Here is an 18,295-nt window from a genome sequence, read left to right as displayed (position 1 = left end):
TAGTTAAATCTATAGAGACAGAAAGTAGATTACTGGTTTGCTAGAGGGTATCAGAGGATAGGGAATGATAGATAAAGGGTGCAGGGTTTCTTTCCAAGGTAAAGAAAATATTCTAAAATTGACTGTGATAATGGTTGCATAACTTTGTGAATATACTAAAAACCATTGAATCGTACATGTGGATTGTATAGCGTGAGAAATATATGGCAATAAACCTCTTGTAAAAAAATCTAGAAAAAAAAAAGATTACCTCTTTCTCTTTTTTAAAGCTCTATGCAATTAAGAAATAAACAAAGATGGCAAAATGTTTGGATAAAACCCTATGCACTAATATTCATAGCAGCATTATTCTTAATAGCTAAAATGGAAACAACTCAAATGTCCATCAACTAATGAATGGATAAACAATACGGGGTATATCCATACTATGAAATATTATTTGGCTGTCAAAAGAAAGGAGGTGCATACTGATACATTTTACAATGTGGATGAGCCTTAAACAGTATGCTAAGTGAAAAAGGAGAGAGTCACAAAAGACCACAGATTGTATGGTTCTATTTTATAAAATTTCCAGAAGAGATAAATCCATAGGGGCAGAAAGTAGATTAGTGATTTCTCTGGGCTAGGGGAGAAAAAGAAGGAAATGACTGCTTAGCAGGTGTAAGGTTTTGGAGGAGGTAATAAAATTGTTCTGAATTAAGTAGTTGTAATGGGTTCATAACTGTGTGAATATACTAAAAACCAATTAATTGCCCTGGCCAGGTAGCTTAGTTGGTTAGAGTGTCATCCCAGTATGCTAAGGTTGTGGGTTTGATCCTGGTCAGGGCACATACAAGAATCAACCAGTGAATGCATAAATAAGTGGAACAAGAAATCGATATTTCTCTCTCTCCCTTCCTCTCTAGAATCAATAAATAAATAATTTTAATAAATAAAAAAATAATTAATTATATACTTTTCAAAGGTTGGTTTTATGATATATGAATTATACCTAAATAAAGCTGTTATTTTTAAAACAAAGCTTATTAGTAATATGCTGTAAAAACTATTTCATGTTCTGGTACTTTTTTCACAGAAGATCTTTTGGAATTTTTCAAGAAAACATCTTTTAAAAAGAACCAGTGAACCCTGACTGATGTGGTTTGGTGGGTTGAGCATCATCCCGCAAACCAAAAGGTCGCTGGTTCAATTCCCAGTCAGGGTGCATGCCCGGGTTGTGGGCCAGGCCCCCTAGTTGGAGGCCTTGCGAGAGGTAGCTGATCAATGTTTCTCTTATACATTGGCACATTGATGTTTCTTTTGCCCCGTCATTCCCCCGCCCCTTCCCTCTCACCAAAAATATTTAAATAAAATATTTTTTAAGAAAACAGTGATATTGGTTCTAGAATTGTATCTAATATGAGAAGTTATTTTCTCAATAGACAAGTATGCTGTATCTTCTTTATCCACCCTCTCATGCCATTGAAAACGTTGTTACTAAATATTTAAATTCATGTGCTCCCTCTATAATGCATTGCACTTTCTGAAAAAATTTTTTTATTCTTAAACAAAGCACTTTTCCCCCCAGCTACTTAAATTTAATGGGCCTAAAACAACATAACGATTTAGTAGCATTTGGAACATGTTGCATTTTCTGCACTGTTTTTTTTACTTTTATTTTTTAAATTTATGTGCAAGTGTACAGATTTAAAGGATTTGGTTAAATAGTTAAAGAATACAAATGTTCTTTTTGTTACTTTGCTGCTGTTTGATAAGAAGATAGCATCAAAAATGATTGATTTATATATATATATGTGTGTGTGTGTGTGTGTGTGTGTATATATATATATATATATATATATATATATATATATCTTAGACTAATTTTAAGGAAGATAAGTTCTCAGAGCCTAATTTGCTATGTATATGTTTGTTAGTGGGAGGAATATGCTTACGAGTTTTTAAAAATTAATCTGCTTGTCTGCAAGCTGAATCATTACAGGCTGTCCTTTGTGAGCATGTGGCAGCGCCTGCCGGGTTGGGGCGGCATAGTGGTGTTTGAATATGGGCTCGTTTCTAAGAGAAAGACATACCTTCACATGTATTTTTTCAGGTGTAAGGTTGTAAAAAGTAGACTCTGCAGCTTTTTATGTTTTCTCAAAATGAGAGGGAGATATTGGGAGTTACACATTGGAAGAAAACAAAAACTTAGAACTATCTCATTTCAAGAAATAACAGGAAAGCATATATATACTTTTAAGAAAACAACGTATTTTTCTAAGTCAAGAGTGTTTATAAAAATGAGAATCCAGAGGGTCAATTCAGACACTGTATAATGCTATAATTTTTCCTTCTAGTTAGAAGGCTAGCCACAGAGAACTTGCAGTATATGGTACAAGCCTGCCAAGTGGGGTCAGAAGGAGAACCTGCTGCCCAGCTGACTTCAGTGTTTAGGTAACTGGAAACTACACCAATTGGCAAGGAGACTATTGCCAGCCATTTGACAGCCAACTTTTTTTTTTTAATAACTAATTAACCAAAACATAATGTGTTACTACTTGTTTATAGTATTTCAATTATTGTATATTTGACAGTGGTTGTGTTACATTGTGTTGTTTTATTTAAAAAATAACACAGGGAGAAGGATAAGTGAGCTGACTTAAAATTACCTGTGTATTTAGTAAGGAAGATGCTTGCACGTGTAAGAGGTGGGAAGCGTGGGTCAGGATGACAGGATCACAGGCCTTCCAAGCCGCTAAACACTTACTCGGGATGCAGTGCAAGTGCACATTACGGGTCTGTTACTTGTTTGAGATACTGTTGACCCACAAAGCAGCACCGTATTTCATTTGTGAAGCATGGACTGTGTAGGAGTAGATCTGTTGTTTGTTCACAAGAATAACAGTGCAACTTAAGGAACTTTTTCTATTCCTTCCTTGCTGCTCTTGGGCTTTCTGTCAGGGTAGTATTTTAAAGTATTTCCTGCTTGTAGTTTCTACCAGTTTACATATCTTTACCCTATCCCTACCCAAACTGGGTAATTTGGGGTCATTTTCTTCTTCTGTGTTGGATCTTTGATTCCTCAGTTTTTGTTCTCATCACATGATTGGCACATGCAAATGTTTACAGTTTATTTAAATTGTGAGCACTTGAAATAAATGCGATTGGTGAAAACTGTAGAAGCTTAAGAGGGGAGAAAGGATTTTATATGAATAAATGATGCATGTTTGTTATGTACAGTTTATTAAAGTGGCTTTTATTTTGTTGGGTAAAAAGGGAAATTTTACTGTTAAAATATGTAATTCTTATTTATAAAGGCCTCTTATGGGTCTGAAGCCTCTTGATCAGTTCCAAATATAAAAGTTATTAATAACTTGCTTTTCTCATAAAGTTATTATTTCATTCATCTAGATATACGAAGTACTAAAAAAATATCTAGGAAGCCAAAATCGGTTTTTTCTTAGTCTTTTTCCACATCCTTACTGTCCAGAATTCAACATACAGGCTATAGAAACAAGTCCCGGGACTTAGATTTATTTTCTCTTATTCACTTTCCTGGGGTTCCAACTCTCCCCTCTTCCTTTCCATGCCATCATTTTCTTCATAGCCTACACTGAAATAAGCCATTCTATCCTTCATTTTTAAGTGCTATAGTCTTATCATCCTTAATTCTAGATTCTTAAGGTAATCTTACCTAAAATGACTTTTTTTACGTTCGCATTATAGCTGGTTGCCGCATAGATACCAGCCCAAGGAACTGCCCCAGAAGTAATGCCACGTAACTTGATTTACTTTCAGGGATTTCATCCAGGATTACGGTATGAGATATGACCATCAGACGTACAGCATTTTAGAAACAGTAGCAGCTTTGGACCAGCGGGTTGTCATTCGCTTGATTCCTGCCCTCACTCAGTCTCTCAAAGATTCAGAGCAGAAGTGGGGCCTCGGCAGAAATATCGCCCAAAGGTATGCTTGATAATTTGATTACGTTCTTTTGGGCGAAATTAAAAATCTAGATTCATTTTCTACAAATGACTCTTTTTTTTTCCATTCCCCAAAATTTGGTGTGCGTTGAGTTGAAAATCATATAGTACTGTGATTGACGTATCGTTCACACGTGGTTCTTTTCAAAGTGACCACCTTAGAAAGTTCTCTGTTTCAGCAGTGCTGCTATTGCACAAGACACATTGTGGTTCTCTTTGGGGACTGGACTTGAGAGCCTCACGTATCGTGTTTTTGTATAAAATTTATGGTGGCAAATCAGTCCTTTGAAGGATACTTGATTTACTAAATGAACTATTATCATATGTATCCAGTTAATAGGCTGAGTGGCCCAATTAGATATAATGTTTTTGGTAAAAGATAAATAAGGTGTTTTATTTTTTTTAAATAGTTTTACAACCCAACTGAGGATAGTGCTTGAACTATTCAGGGTAATGCAACATTGTGGAGATAAGCCTATCGTTCCTAAAGATACTGTTTTAAAAGGGGTCAGCACTCAAACTAGAATTCATATCTCCCACAGTTCGTTAAAGAATCAAAGTGATTTAATCACATTGTGTGAGTGTACAAACAGATATTCAAGCAAGTTCAATTTGTAAATACTTAAATGAAAAATAATGCAAAAGGTAATAAATATATCGGCCTTTTTTTTTTTTTTCTTAAACAGGAAAACCTATGGAAAACTTTTATCTCACCTAGGACAAGTGGGACAAGATGAGATGCAAAGACTGGAAAATGATAACACCTAATATGTTTTGTGATTCATCTTTTCTATTAATTATAACTATCTAAATCTACTCACATCATTCTGACTCCTTTTAATTAATTGTATACTGTTCTTCTAAAATTATTTTCTAGGATTTTTTCCTTACATACCTATAAATATACTAAGTATATAAGTAAATAATGGTTATTTAACAATGTTATAGGATCTTTGGAACTGGTAAAACCACATTCTATTTGAAGAGATTTTTAGTTTAACTAAATGAAAGAAACTTTTTCTAACTGGGAGTGTTATCTGTGTACAATTTACTAAGCAAATTTGTACTTGTTGATCCGTAGACTTTTTACTGTAATGTGACTTGTGTCTTGTGATTTGTTTGTGTTTGTTATGTTTTTTACAAGTTATGTTTTATTAAGATACCTTCTTAAGTGTTTTTGAAAGGGGGAGGGGGTCAGGAGATAGGACTTTTATTATAGTTTTTTTTTTTTTTTAATTATGTGTGGGGCGAGTTAATAAATAAAATCTTTATCAAGACTGCTTACCTCTCTGAGAACTGAGACTGGATCTGCCTAAATGATTATACAGGCCATATATATATAAATATACTTATATATATATATATATATATATATATATATATATATTTTCTTTTTACATTTAAGCCAACAGTGTTTATTTAGGTTCCAACAGTTGCCGGATGTTTGTCTCTATTCATTCTTTCTTTTGGAGTTGTCATTGACAGACATACCAGGAGGACAAACAAGAGTCTATAAGAAGGGGATAAATAATAATATTCTGGAAAATCTTAATATTACAATAACAGAAGTCTGAGAAATCAGCTGATATATCTCCTTGCTGTTTAATTAATTAGTGACTTATAACTTTGCATTGTATAGGTTTACAGAGAACCAGTTTAGTTTCTTTAAGCAGCTATTGTCTCAACTCTTTTAACAATCTCATCTAGATGTATTCTAGTTTACCAGTTGGGCTCTTGACTCCTTTTGTGGCAAGCATTATTTAGTAAAGAGAGCTCTAGTTCCAGTGTTTGGAACCCACCTGGGTCTGAAACCTAGTTTTGCTTTCTAACCTTGAGCAAGTTATTTAACCTTGCTGAACCTCAGTGTCTTCATGGAGAAAAAAATAATTTTTTTTCTATTTTACAGTGTACTGATAAGAATCAGTAGAATAATGTGTGTGAAAATACTTGGTGACCTATATTGTTTAGATATGTACGGTCATCATTATTGTATCATTCATGCACAAAGGTAAAAAACACCTCTCAATTTTGTTCCTCTTTCTCTAATATGTCCTAGATGAATGATCCCACATTTCTTTTTCAATGTTTCCTTACGCATCATGTTTGCTATCTTTCAAATAATTTATTGCTTTCTTCTTGGGGCTCTGGTCTTGATCATGGTTCTCTTCCTTCAAGAAAACATTTCAACCCCTTTCTGGCCCAAAAAGTATCTTTAAAAATGAAATGTATTGCAATCAGCAAAATATAGATAGTAGACCTCTCCTATTTGTAATCTGAAATCTAAAGAAGTATCTGTTGTTTTCATGACATACAAATGGCCTATTCCCCCCACCAGTGAAATAAAAGTCTCTTTACAGTTACTTAGTAGACTTTATACCAATGAATTTCTTGTCATTATGATAGTGACTGATTAAACTATTTTATCTATTTAAGGTGATTCTCTCAAAGGGATTACTGTGCATTTTCTTTTTTCTGAGGGAGATTGGTAAAGATATCAGAATCTTGCTCCATAGTATATAAAACTTTAAGGGATAAAAAAACGCAACTGCTGAATCATGCATTAGGATGTATAACTGTATGTGCTAAGAATAAAGTTTGTACTTAAAAAAAGTTGCAACAAAAAATCTGTAACAATACAGGGATATGAAGTTTTTTTATTTGTAAGGAAAATTTTAAAGCAGCTTTTTTTTTTACCTGAAGAAAGAATTTATGACTCAGTTCCTTTTCCTGAAAATCTTCAGTGGCCCTTCACTTATTACTAGTCTTGTCTTTTTCCATTCCCAAACTTGAGTACCTTATATCTGCTTCCTTACTCTCCCTTTCTTCCTAGATGTCATTCTCTCTCAGGCTGCTGCTTCTACCTTTTGTGTTTTGTAAGTCACTCTTTGGGTGAAATCGGAGAGTGTGTTCTCATTTCTCAGGTTCTTTGGCCTCTCCATGGCATTTGCACTTTCCTTTATCTTCTCATCCCTTCCTTACTGATATGCTCCTTCCTACATATACTGTACCTGGAGAGCACCTTCACATTCTTCTTCCTTGTCCCCACCATTAAGATCTGGTCCTTCACTTACTCTGTCTCATCCTTCTTCTGGTAGTCAGTGGATAACACCAGCTCATAATGTTCTCTCAGACCTACATCTAGGACTAATGTCTCTAATGTCTCTCTGAACCCAATCTGATCCTCCTGAAATGTCAAGGCAACATGCCAGGCAGCCCTTGTCAGCACCTTCTATTCTAGTCTGCCTCCTGCCTGTATTTATTTTCTGCCAAGGGATTACACTTTCCCCAAGTAACTTAGCTGTGAAACTTCAGAGTCTTCTTGGATTCTCCAATCAATGTTCCTCACTTTCAGTTAATCAGCAGTATAGGCTCTTGCTAGTTTTTGCCGTCTCATGCATCTAAACTTTTTTCTGTTGAGCACTGTACTCTCTTATGTCTGGTCTCCTTTTCTTCAATTAATCCTTTTCACAGCTCTGACATTTGTTCCTAAAATACTACTTTTCTCTTGTTATTTTTCTGCTCAGGGCCTTTGAATTACTTCGGATTACTTCTTGTTAATAAGCTGACAGTCAGATCCTCAGTCAGGAGACCTGCCACCTGACTGCCTTTTCTGTCCAGACTAACCTCAAGTAGGAGATTGGACTGTCTTAGACTGTCAGAATGCTGCGTTCATTTTATATCTGAGCGTATGCCAGTCAAATATCGATAATTTCTATAAACTGTCAGATGGAGTGGAAGAGAGATGATTGAAGTACAACAGGGTGATGAAATGACTTTATTGGACATTCAGATTTGGTTATGATTTAAATTTTAATTGAACATTTAATTAGGTTTCTATGAGGGAGAAAAACAAAAAACATGGAGAATTGTTTCTGTACAAAAAACACATTTAGTATTGAGTTCATTTGCATTAGAACAGTTTCATAGTTTAAAACTTCTATATCCTTACCTATGCCTAGCATATTTTTTCTTCTTAAGAGTAACTTTTTCTACTTGGGCATCTGTGTTAAAAACTAATTAGTTGTGGGTTGTTAGACTGTGTATGTGTGTGTCTTTACCCATCATTGCTATTATCGTATCTCGTGCTTTATCACAAAATTTTAAATCCACTTTGTTCTTAAAGAATTATCATTCATGGATCCATCCATCATGTATTTTACAGACTTTGGCAGTTTTTACTTTCATGTTCCCTTTGTTAACATTATGTGCAATAAAAAAAAATTTGCAGTTGGGAAAAGCCTGTATGAAACCTACCTTCCCTAAATATACATATTAATTTAGCGCTTGTGTTTCAAAGATAGAAAGGTAGATATCATAGAAAACTCACTAAAAGCTGTTAATCAGTACTAAATCACTGCTTTTAGATTGATAGACTTTTTACATAAAATTACATTTTCCAAAAGTTAACCTCCTATCTATTCCTCCTAGAGTTAAAAATATTGCCTTGTCAGTCAAGTATACAAGAGGGGGACCCAGAAAAAAACGGAATTATCTTCTGGAAGGTGGGCCCCTTGTAGTACAGTCTTCCCTGTGCTAGGTGAGTGTTCTAGGAACCCATCTGTATTAGTGTACCAGCTGGTGGTGTTGTGAGAGGCTGCGTTCAGCTTCAGGGAATTTATTTTTTTGAAGACTCAATGCATTTGCCCATTTCATGAAGGGTCATTTATGAGCATACCTGCCCACACCACACTATTTAGCAGTTTTTGACCAAAAAACAGCATGGCCTTTGTGTTCTATCCTCCCTATTCACTCAATCTTGCCCAGGCAACTTTTTTTTGTTTCCCCCTATGAAAAAGTCCTCAAAGGGAAACATTTTGCTGATGTGGAAGAGGTGAAACATAAAATGGAAGCAGCACTAAAAGCATCAAAAATCGACAAGTTCAAAAACTATTCTGAGCAGTGGGAAAAAAGTCTTGATAGGTGTTTTGCATCAAATGGAGAGTACTTTGAAGGTGACTGAATTTAAACATGTAAGAATAAATCCACAATTTTTTACTAAGAAATCCCAGGGTTTCCCCCTATAATATACCAATATAAATAATGTGCTTTGTTAGCTAAAACACTTGGTTTGGGAAGCTAACAAAGTAACACATTCTTTCACATATTTAATAAGATGACACTTATGTTTTAATTCTGTGATAAACTATTGGTAAGGTTATCAAAATCAGTACCATATGATTGAAATTGACCAATTTCTCTTTATCCAAGATTTTTGATGTGCTAATAGTTATTTGATTTATTGCATATGTGAATTGTACTTATAGAAAAATTCTGGAAATTCTTATTTTGTACACATTTATAAGTTATTTTGTGCATATAAGGATATATAATAAAAATGTGTATTTAACTTACACTGCATCTGTGATGATTAAACTTCCCTTTTTATGACAGATTGACCATTTGAAAACCAAAATAAAAATGAGCCATGTTAGCAGGAGAAATCATTTCTATCTTATTACTATTGCTTTTATACTCTATAGTAAAACTAGTTTTTCAGCTACTGCAGTATCTGAAGGGGATATATCTGGTTAAACTGTGAGGAAAATATGAGGAAAAATATGAAAAATACCCATAACCTAACTAGCATTGTTATTAAGGATATGAGGAATTTTACTGCATTTTACATACAAAGTATTTTAGAGATTCGTGACTTTGCTGCTTTTTCCTCACACACTAGAACACTCTGCTGCTATCAATGAGCTACTGCTTTTTCTTTTTTAAAGTAAAATCCTGAAATCTTTAAATGGTTGGAAGTTACATGGTTTACCAATGGAAATTCAAATTAATAATTTAAATACAAATATAAATACAATATGGACTTTAACTTTGAAAATAGAAGATGAATTACTATTGAATAGTACAAGTAAAGGGAAATTCAAGGAAACAATTATAAGTGACCTATGAGTTCTTTTTAGGGGAGAGATGTAATTTGGATGCTGTTTTTTGGCTATAACTATAAAGTATGTTTCTGAAAACTATGTAAATTTTTAAAACTTCTGAGTTCAATTCTGTAATATTAGTGAATACTGTGTTCATCAAGGAAAGGTTTGATAATATGTAATGATTTGTTTTAAATGAATAGTTAGAAGTCTACACAGAAATAATCAAAGAGTACTCTCGGGGAGACTTCCGGCCAAGATGGAGGCCTAGACTGACACGCTCCATCTCCCTCCACAACTAAGAAGGAATACAACTACCACAAAACCAGAAATAACCAGAAGTTCCAGAAAACAAATGGAAGTCCAACGTATGAAATTATAAAGAAGTGGTGCACGTCCGGACGGGTAGGAGGGGCGAAGACAGGGCAGAGAGGTCAAGCTGTGCTGTCGGTGGCAGGACGGTTATCACAGACACCCACATTTAAGGGGAGGCGAGAAACACCTGGGGAGCACCTCTGGCTGCAGACCAGACCCATCAGCTTGCGATTCCGACGCTGGGGAAGGCAGATCCCCATTGCCTTGGACTGTGAGGCCTGGAGGGGGTGGGAACGGACGAGGAGGCTCCCGGTCTCTCAACGGAGAGTGAACAGGAGGAATTCATCTTGGACCCCCACCCCACAGAAAACACCACAGCGTGGTGAGAAGGGTCACTCGGTTGTGATGACTGCACAGGACTCCACCCCCTATAGCATAGGGGGTGTGACAGCTCCACCCAGGAAGCAAAGGTAAACGCAAAACTGTCAGGATAGCACAGATCGTGACAGAGATCCTGGTGACACAGCTGACCAGACAGCAAATATCTAATCTAACGAAGCAGCAGATAGGAAATCTTTCTGAGGCTCAGTTCAGAGCTTTGGTTATAAAAATGCTTACAGACCTAACAGCAGATCTTAAGCCAGGGAAGGAATGAAGGCTAGTCCTGCTGAAATGAACAAAAACACATACGAAACTAGTGGTGAGAGAAAGAAAAACAGGGATTAAATCAACAAATCGGAACATAGGGAAGGAACAAACAGTCAACCAGTGCAGAAAGAGGAAACGAAAAGTGAGGAAAATGAGGAAAAGCTCAGGAACCTATGGGACAGCTATATGCAGGCTAATATCTGAATCATAGGGTTGCCAGAAGGTGAAGAACTAGAAATTGAAAACTTACATGAAAAAATAATGAAGCAGAACTTCCCTAACTTGGGAAAGGAAATAGACTTACAGGTCCAGGAAGCAGAGAGAATTCCAAGACACATTATAATCAAAATGTCAAAAATTTGGGGTAAAGAGAGAATCTTAAAAACAGCAAGAGAGAAGAAGAGAATTACATACAAAGGGGTCCCAATAAGACTATCAGCTGATTTATCAAAAAAAACTGCAGGCAAGAAGGGACTGGCAAGAAATATTCAAAGTAATGAAAAGCAAAACCTACAACCACAATTACTCTATCCAGCGAAGCTGTCATTCAGAATAGAAGGGCAAAGAAAGTGCTTCCAGGACAAAGTAAAACTGAAGGAGTTCATCAGATCCTAACCACTGTTGTATGAAATGTTAAAGGGACTTGTTCAGGAGAAAGAGGATCAAAACTATGAACATTAAAATGAAAACTATCACAACAACCAACAACAGAAGCTAGGGAACCGAAACAAAGGCAAACTAAGTAGGCAATGAGAGTGGAAAAAGAATTATAGGTATGGGGAACATTTTGGGGGGAGGTCAGCAGGGAGGGGGAAGGGGGGAAACGGAGGGAGATGGTACAGGAATTAAGAAGCATAGTAGGAGGGAGAGGAGTAGACAGGAAGATATTGAGAAGAACTATATGCACAACCAATAGGCATGGACTGGGGGAGACAATGAGGGAGGGGCATCACTGGGTGGAGGGGAACAAAGGGAAAAGAAATTGGGACAACTAACAGCATAATCAATAAAGCATATTTTAAAAATTTTAAAAATTAGAATTAAAAAAGAGTACTCTCAGGCTGCTTTTGGTAGTTACCATTAAGCAAGCTTATTTTTAGACCATTTCCCTTTCATTCATTGCATACAGGGTCTAGGGTTACAAATAGATTTTAATGGTTTTATAACAAAACTGCTACAGGGAAAATTGGTTAAGCAGAAGAATTAATGAATCTGAAATGTTTGTTGCATAGGTCCTTGCTGAAAAGATTTCTGAAATGCTGAAGTCCATTTTCCTGATTTGGTAAGGCATTTTTAAAATTTAGTTTAGATGATTTACACATTTTGAAGAGATTCTCTATCATTCTTCTCAATAGCAGTTACCAATGTCATTTTCAGAACTGTATAAATACCCTTAAGGTTTTTTGCCTAAATCTTTTTTCTTTTTATTTAGTTTTTTTCCTCACTCCTGGTCTCTCTCCTCTGCCACCTTTTAATCCAGATAACCAGAAGTTATATGTATATATTTAAAAGTTAATATTTTAGGAATCTTATATAAAATTAGTAAATTCTGTATTTAGAATAAAAATTTGTTTTCACTTGATTACTTAAAGTGTTTACATGGACTAGAATTTCCTATATATCAATGATTACTAAATAATTAAACTATGCCAAGAAAAAAAGTAGTCTTTTAATAAAGTTGACTTAGATCTCAACAAGGTTAGGAAAAGGAGAGAACTTACATTATAGTTGTTGGCTGTACGTTCAAATTGATTATTGAGTTGTCTTATTTTTTGTTATGGACAAAGCAAATCCCAAAAGCTAGCCTAAAAATAATCCTTATGCATATTAAAAGTGGTAGTAATAAAATATATATTGGTAGTGGGGAATAATCCCACAAGGACTCAAGATTGACATAACCTTTAACAAAGGGGAAAAACTTTTGTTAGAACTACTGAGTCTAGGTTCAAATTTATGTCAAAGCACTTTATGGTACCAAAATTAGTACAACTAATTTTTTCAAGTATAAAATGTCATTTTTTACGACATATTTAAAGGAGAGATTTAAGAGAGTTATTATTTGAGGCAAGGATTTGTACAAATTTAGGAATCTTTGGCTTTGGTACGGTAAGTCCCTTTTTCCAAATTAGCATTATCTTACACATGCTTTTTAGAATTATTTATCCCATAGCATGTGTTCGAAGTTCTATCTAGTAGTTTTTAAACCTCAAAAATAATCTCCCTGTTTAGTTATTAGATTCTAAAGACAGTAAAGTACCTTAAAATTTGCGTAACATTTTTTTCTTAGGTTAAATTCCTCACAACATTCTTCTGAATTAATATGGGATCAATAATTAGCCTCCTTACAAAGTGCGAAAATTGAAGCACTGTAAAGTGAAGCCCCTGGCCAAGGTCACAGTAATAACGAAGGTAAAAACTCTGGATATTCCACCTGCTGTTCCAGTGTACTTCTATTATCCGTATTACTGTAAATAATATGCGACATTTTTAAAAGTATGATGTCATAATGATGAGTCTCTTCTGAATGGAGCTGTATGTTTGCAACCTCAGGTTTAAGTAGAAAAGGGATTGAGTGCTGAAGTTTTTCTAAAGATCAATGATGACAGTACTTGGAAATAAATTGACTTACTAATGTGTTGTCCTAGAAAACACTGATGAGAACAATGTAACAAAAATGCTCTGAAGACCCACAGAACAGTAATGGACCATTAAAAGTTGGCACTAAGCTACACCACAATAAAAGTCATACAAACGCTATTGTATTATACGTCACACACTGCAAATAGTGACAGGAATTATCAGTTATGTATTTTAGAAAATTGTTCTTTCTTTTTTTTTGCTAATGTTTATCTGAACATAAGACCTATAAAACAAAACAAGGAAGCATTGAGCACTGAGCCTTTTCATGCTCAGTATCCAGGCTTTTTTTCCCTCCTGTTCATCATGGTTATTAACTGAGCATTGGCTTTTCAGATGGTGCCAATCCTGTGATGAGGCACTTGCAGAGTTTGAAGATTAGGGCATGTGAAATATGGAGCTGGAAGGAAGCATGCTGCTATTCCATTGGAAGCAAAAGGCAGTGTAGGCCCATAGAATACTTCTTCTTTGCCTTCTCTACTTACATCCAATACCTACAAAGGAAGAGAAGAAGCCTTCATGTCAAAGATGATTGCTTAAAATAAAGCTGTGTACACATAAAAGGAAGCCTGCAGTTAAATTCAGTTATGCCAACATGACCATACCTTGGCCATTGTTAATTTTCTCACATTATAGTACCAGAAATATGTATTAAGTTTCTGTCAGTCTATACCATCAGACACTTGTGTGCATGCATAATATACATAGGTATATATTTACAATAATTACATCTTTGGAACAGTAATGAAGTAGGTAGCATTATCCTCCTTTAATAAAACTGCCTTAGACTGGTTAAATACACTTATCCAAACTAGGTAGTAAGTGTTGTCATATGTTGGCTTACAAATGCTCAGTTGTAAAATGAAGAAAACAGCAATGACCTTGAGGCTTTGTTCTGAAAATTGGTGACATCTAGTTCAGTATCTACCAAATAGAATATTATACAGGACAGCTTAGGAGCAAATTCAAAATCAGTTCAGTTTGATTCTCGAAATTTTTTCCCGGTTATTTCCCCTTCAAGCAGGAGTTCTATCTCTTTTCTTATATGAAGAGAGTCTCTTTGTTAGTTTGTGCCTGATGTCATTTCACAAAATCTGATGTAATCTCCAAAGCACGAATATTCTTTAGGAATACTGGTCATAGCCTATTTGTCAAACCCATTAAGCTCTTTCCAGCCCTCAGACACCTTAATCTCTCTCCATTTGAAATTCCTCTAACTTCACTCAAAACAGACTAAGATGAAGAAGAACATTACATAATGATAAAGGGGTCAGTCCAAAAAGATATAACAACTTTAAGTATCTACAAACACAACATAGAGGTACCTGAATATAAAAGCAAATATTAATAGACATAAAGGGAGAGAGTGACAGAAATAGAATAATAGTAGAATACTTTAATCTCCCACTTATATCAATGGAGAGATCTTCTAGACCCCCCCCCAAAAAAAACACCCCAATAAGAAAACAATGGCCTTAAATGTCACAATAGGCTAGATTTTTATGGAACATTTCAACCGAAGTCTGCAGAAAAAAATAAAACATTTTCTCAAGTGCACAAGGGACATTCTCCATTACAGAGTACATGTTAGTACACAAAACAAGCCTCAATAAATTCTAGAAGATTGGAATCATATAAAGTATGTTTTCTGATCACAACAGTATGAAACTAGAAATCAACTATAAGAAGGAAATTGGAAAAAAAGCACAAACATGTGGAGATTAAACACGCTACTAAACAAATGGATCTAGAGGAAATCACACAGGAAATCAAAAATTACCTTCAGACAAATGAAAATGAAAATTGCAAAAATGTATGTAATGTAACGAGAGCAGCTTTAAGAGGGAAGGTCCTGCTTATTCAGGCATACCTCAAGAAACAAGAAAAATCCCAAATAAACAGTCTAACTTTACACTTAAAACAGAAAAAACAAAACTCAAAATAAACAAAAGGAAGAAAATATAGAGATCAGAAATGGAACTAAATGAAATAGGGACTAATAAAAGATCAATAAAACTACAAACTGATTCTTTGAAAAGATAAACAAAATAGACAAACCTTTAACTATACTCAGCAATAAAAAGGAGCCCAAATATCAGAAATGAAAGAGAAGTTACAACTGACACCAAAGAGGTATAAAGAATCATTAAAGAATCATTAAAGAATATGACAACTACCAACAAACTGGACAGTCTATAAGAAGTGGATAAATTTTTAAAAAAATAAAAACTTTAAAAGACTGAACTATAAGGAAACAAATTTAAATAGACTGATAATAGCAATAAAATTGAAGCAGTAATAAAAATAAACTCCCAACAATGTCCAGGGCCAGGCAGCTTCATAGGTGAATTCTACCAAACATTTAAAGAATTAATACCTAGCCATCTCAAGCCATGCCTAAAAATTGAAGAGGAAGGAAAGCTTCCAAACCCATTCTTCCAAGCCAGCAGTTATCCTGGTACCAAAAACAGACAGACATTATAAAACAAGTTAGAGGCCAATATCCCCAATGAACATAGATGCAAAAATTCTCAATTTTAGCAAGCTGGATTTAACAATACATTAAGAGAGTTATACACCATGATCAAGTGGGATTTATTCCACAGCTACAAGGATAATTCAGTATCTGAATCAGTCAACAGGATACATCAACAAATTCAAGGATTAAAATATCAGCTGAATAGATACAGAAAAAAGCATTTGACAAGTTCAACATCCATTTATCATAATGTTTAACAAAGTAGGTACAAGAGGGAAAGTAACATAATAAAGGCCATATATAACAAACCAGTTATTATCATATGCAAATATGAAAAGATGAAAGGTTTTCCTCCAATTAAGAACAAGACAGTGATGTCCATTCTTACCACTTTTACTCAACATAGTATTGGCAGTCCCAGCTACAGTAATCCGACCAAAAAAAAAAAAAATCCAAGTTGCAAAAAAAAGAAATAAAGCTCACTATTTGCACCCAACATGATGCTATATATTGTAAACCCTAAAGACTACCCACCCACCCCCAAAGAAACTATCAGAACTAACATGAATTCAGTAAAGTTGCAGGATACAAAATTAATATACAGACATCTGTTGAGTTCCTATATACTAATAACAAATGACCAGAAAAAGAAATTAAGAGAACAATCCCATTTACAACTGCACCAAAAACATAAAATATCTGGGAATAAATTTAACCAAGGAGTTGAAAGACCTGTATTCTGAAAATTACAAGACACTGAAGAAAGAAACTATAGAAGACCCAAATAAAGGATTATATTCCATGCTCATGGGTTGGAATGATTAATACCATTGAAATCTCCATACTACCTACAGATTCAATGTAGTCCCTATCAAAATACTCATGGCATTTTCAGAACTAAAATAATACTAAAATTTATATGGACCCACGAAAGACCCCAAATTGCCAAAGCAATCTTGAGACAGAAGAACAAAGGTGGAGGTATCACATAACTTGAATTCAAACTATACTACAAAACTATAATAATCAAAACAGTATGGTATTGGTATATAAACAGAAACAGCTCAGTGGAACAGAACAGAGATCCCAGAAATAAACACACTATTTTAGACAACTAATTTATGACAAAGAATGCAAGAATATATAATAAGTGGTGATGGGGAAACTGGACCACTTAAAACATATACAAAAATCAAAATGGATTAAAGACTTAAGTGTCAGAGCTAAATCCATAAAACTTCTAGAAGAAGACATAGGCAGTAAACTGACATCAGTTTCAGTAGTAGTTTGCAGGGTATGTCTCCTCAAGCAAGGAGAATAAAAGAAAAAATAAACAAATGGGACTGCACCAAGCTAAGATTTTCTGCACAGTGAAGAAAACCATAAAATTAAACTCAGCATACTAAATGGGAGAAGATATTCACAAATGATAGATCCAAAATATGGAAGGAATTCTTGCAGCCCAACATTTAAAAATTAATTAATTATGGGCAGAGGATCTGAATAAACCTTACTCCAAAAAAGACATACAGATGGTCAACAGTATTTGAAAAGATACTCAGTATCATTCATTAATCATCAGAGAAAAGCAAATCAAAACCACAATGAGATACTACCTTACAATTGTCAGAATGGCTATCACCAAAAAGTCAACATTAAGTGTTGGCAAGGTTGTGGAGAAAGAACCCTCATGCATTGATTGTGAGCTTGTAAATTGGTGTAGCCACTGTGGATAATTCTTCAAAAAATTAAAAAATTAACTGCCATATCACCCAGTAATTCCCACTTCTGATATTTATCTGAGGAAAACAAAAACCATAAATCAAAAAGGAACTTTCAGCCCCCACCCCATATTCATTACAACGTAGTTTAAATAGTCAAGATATGGAAGCAACCTAGTTGCCCACTGATAGATGAATGGGGAAAGATGTGATGTATATGGAAATATATATACAAGTATACAAAATGGAGTATTTCTCAGCCATAAAGAAGAATAAAATCTTGCAATCTAGAACAATATGGATATATCTAGAAGGTATTATGCTAAGGGAAAAAAGAGAAATACCATATGATTTTACTTATATGTGGAATCTTAAAAAGCAAAACAATAACAGAGCCTACAAAATAAAATTGTTGTCAGAAGGGAAGGGGTGGAAAGATGGATGAAAAAGGTGAGGGTAAATAAGAGGTACAAACTTCCAGTTATAAAATAAATAAGCCACAGGGATGTAGTGTACAGCACAGGGAGTATGTCAATAACATAATTAACTACACAGTGACAGATGGTTGCCAGACTTATCATGGTGATCACGTCATAACTTACTTAAATGTGAAATCGTATTGTGTACCTGAATATTGATTCCAACTATACTTAA

The 18,295-nt window shown here is 34.7% G+C and overlaps 2 protein-coding genes across 2 annotated transcripts in view; one reads left to right on the top strand and one right to left on the bottom strand.

The window, feature by feature from the left end:
• Nucleotides 1-5,243, top strand: part of MMS22L (MMS22 like, DNA repair protein) — a 122,574-nt gene extending 117,331 nt beyond the window's left edge. The window contains exons 23-25 of the mRNA XM_090280561.1: nt 2,337-2,433; nt 3,778-3,945; nt 4,649-5,243. Of these exons, the coding sequence (XP_090136687.1) occupies nt 2,337-2,433; nt 3,778-3,945; nt 4,649-4,730 (347 nt within the window). The 3' untranslated portion in view covers nt 4,731-5,243. The remainder of the gene's footprint in view (nt 1-2,336; nt 2,434-3,777; nt 3,946-4,648) is intronic.
• Nucleotides 5,244-13,611: 8,368 nt separating this feature from the next.
• KLHL32 (kelch like family member 32) overlaps nt 13,612-18,295 on the bottom strand; it is a 146,730-nt gene continuing 142,046 nt past the window's right edge. The window contains exon 10 of the mRNA XM_090280560.1: nt 13,612-13,935. Coding sequence (XP_090136686.1) covers nt 13,774-13,935 — 162 coding nt within the window. The 3' untranslated portion in view covers nt 13,612-13,773. The remainder of the gene's footprint in view (nt 13,936-18,295) is intronic.

Source organism: Furipterus horrens, unplaced genomic scaffold (genome assembly GCF_987537825.1).
Source record: "Furipterus horrens unplaced genomic scaffold, mFurHor1.1.pri manual_scaffold_6, whole genome shotgun sequence".
Taxonomy (NCBI): domain Eukaryota; kingdom Metazoa; phylum Chordata; class Mammalia; order Chiroptera; family Furipteridae; genus Furipterus; species Furipterus horrens.
Note: the sequence above shows the minus strand (reverse complement) of the source record. Positions and strands in the feature narration are given on the sequence as shown.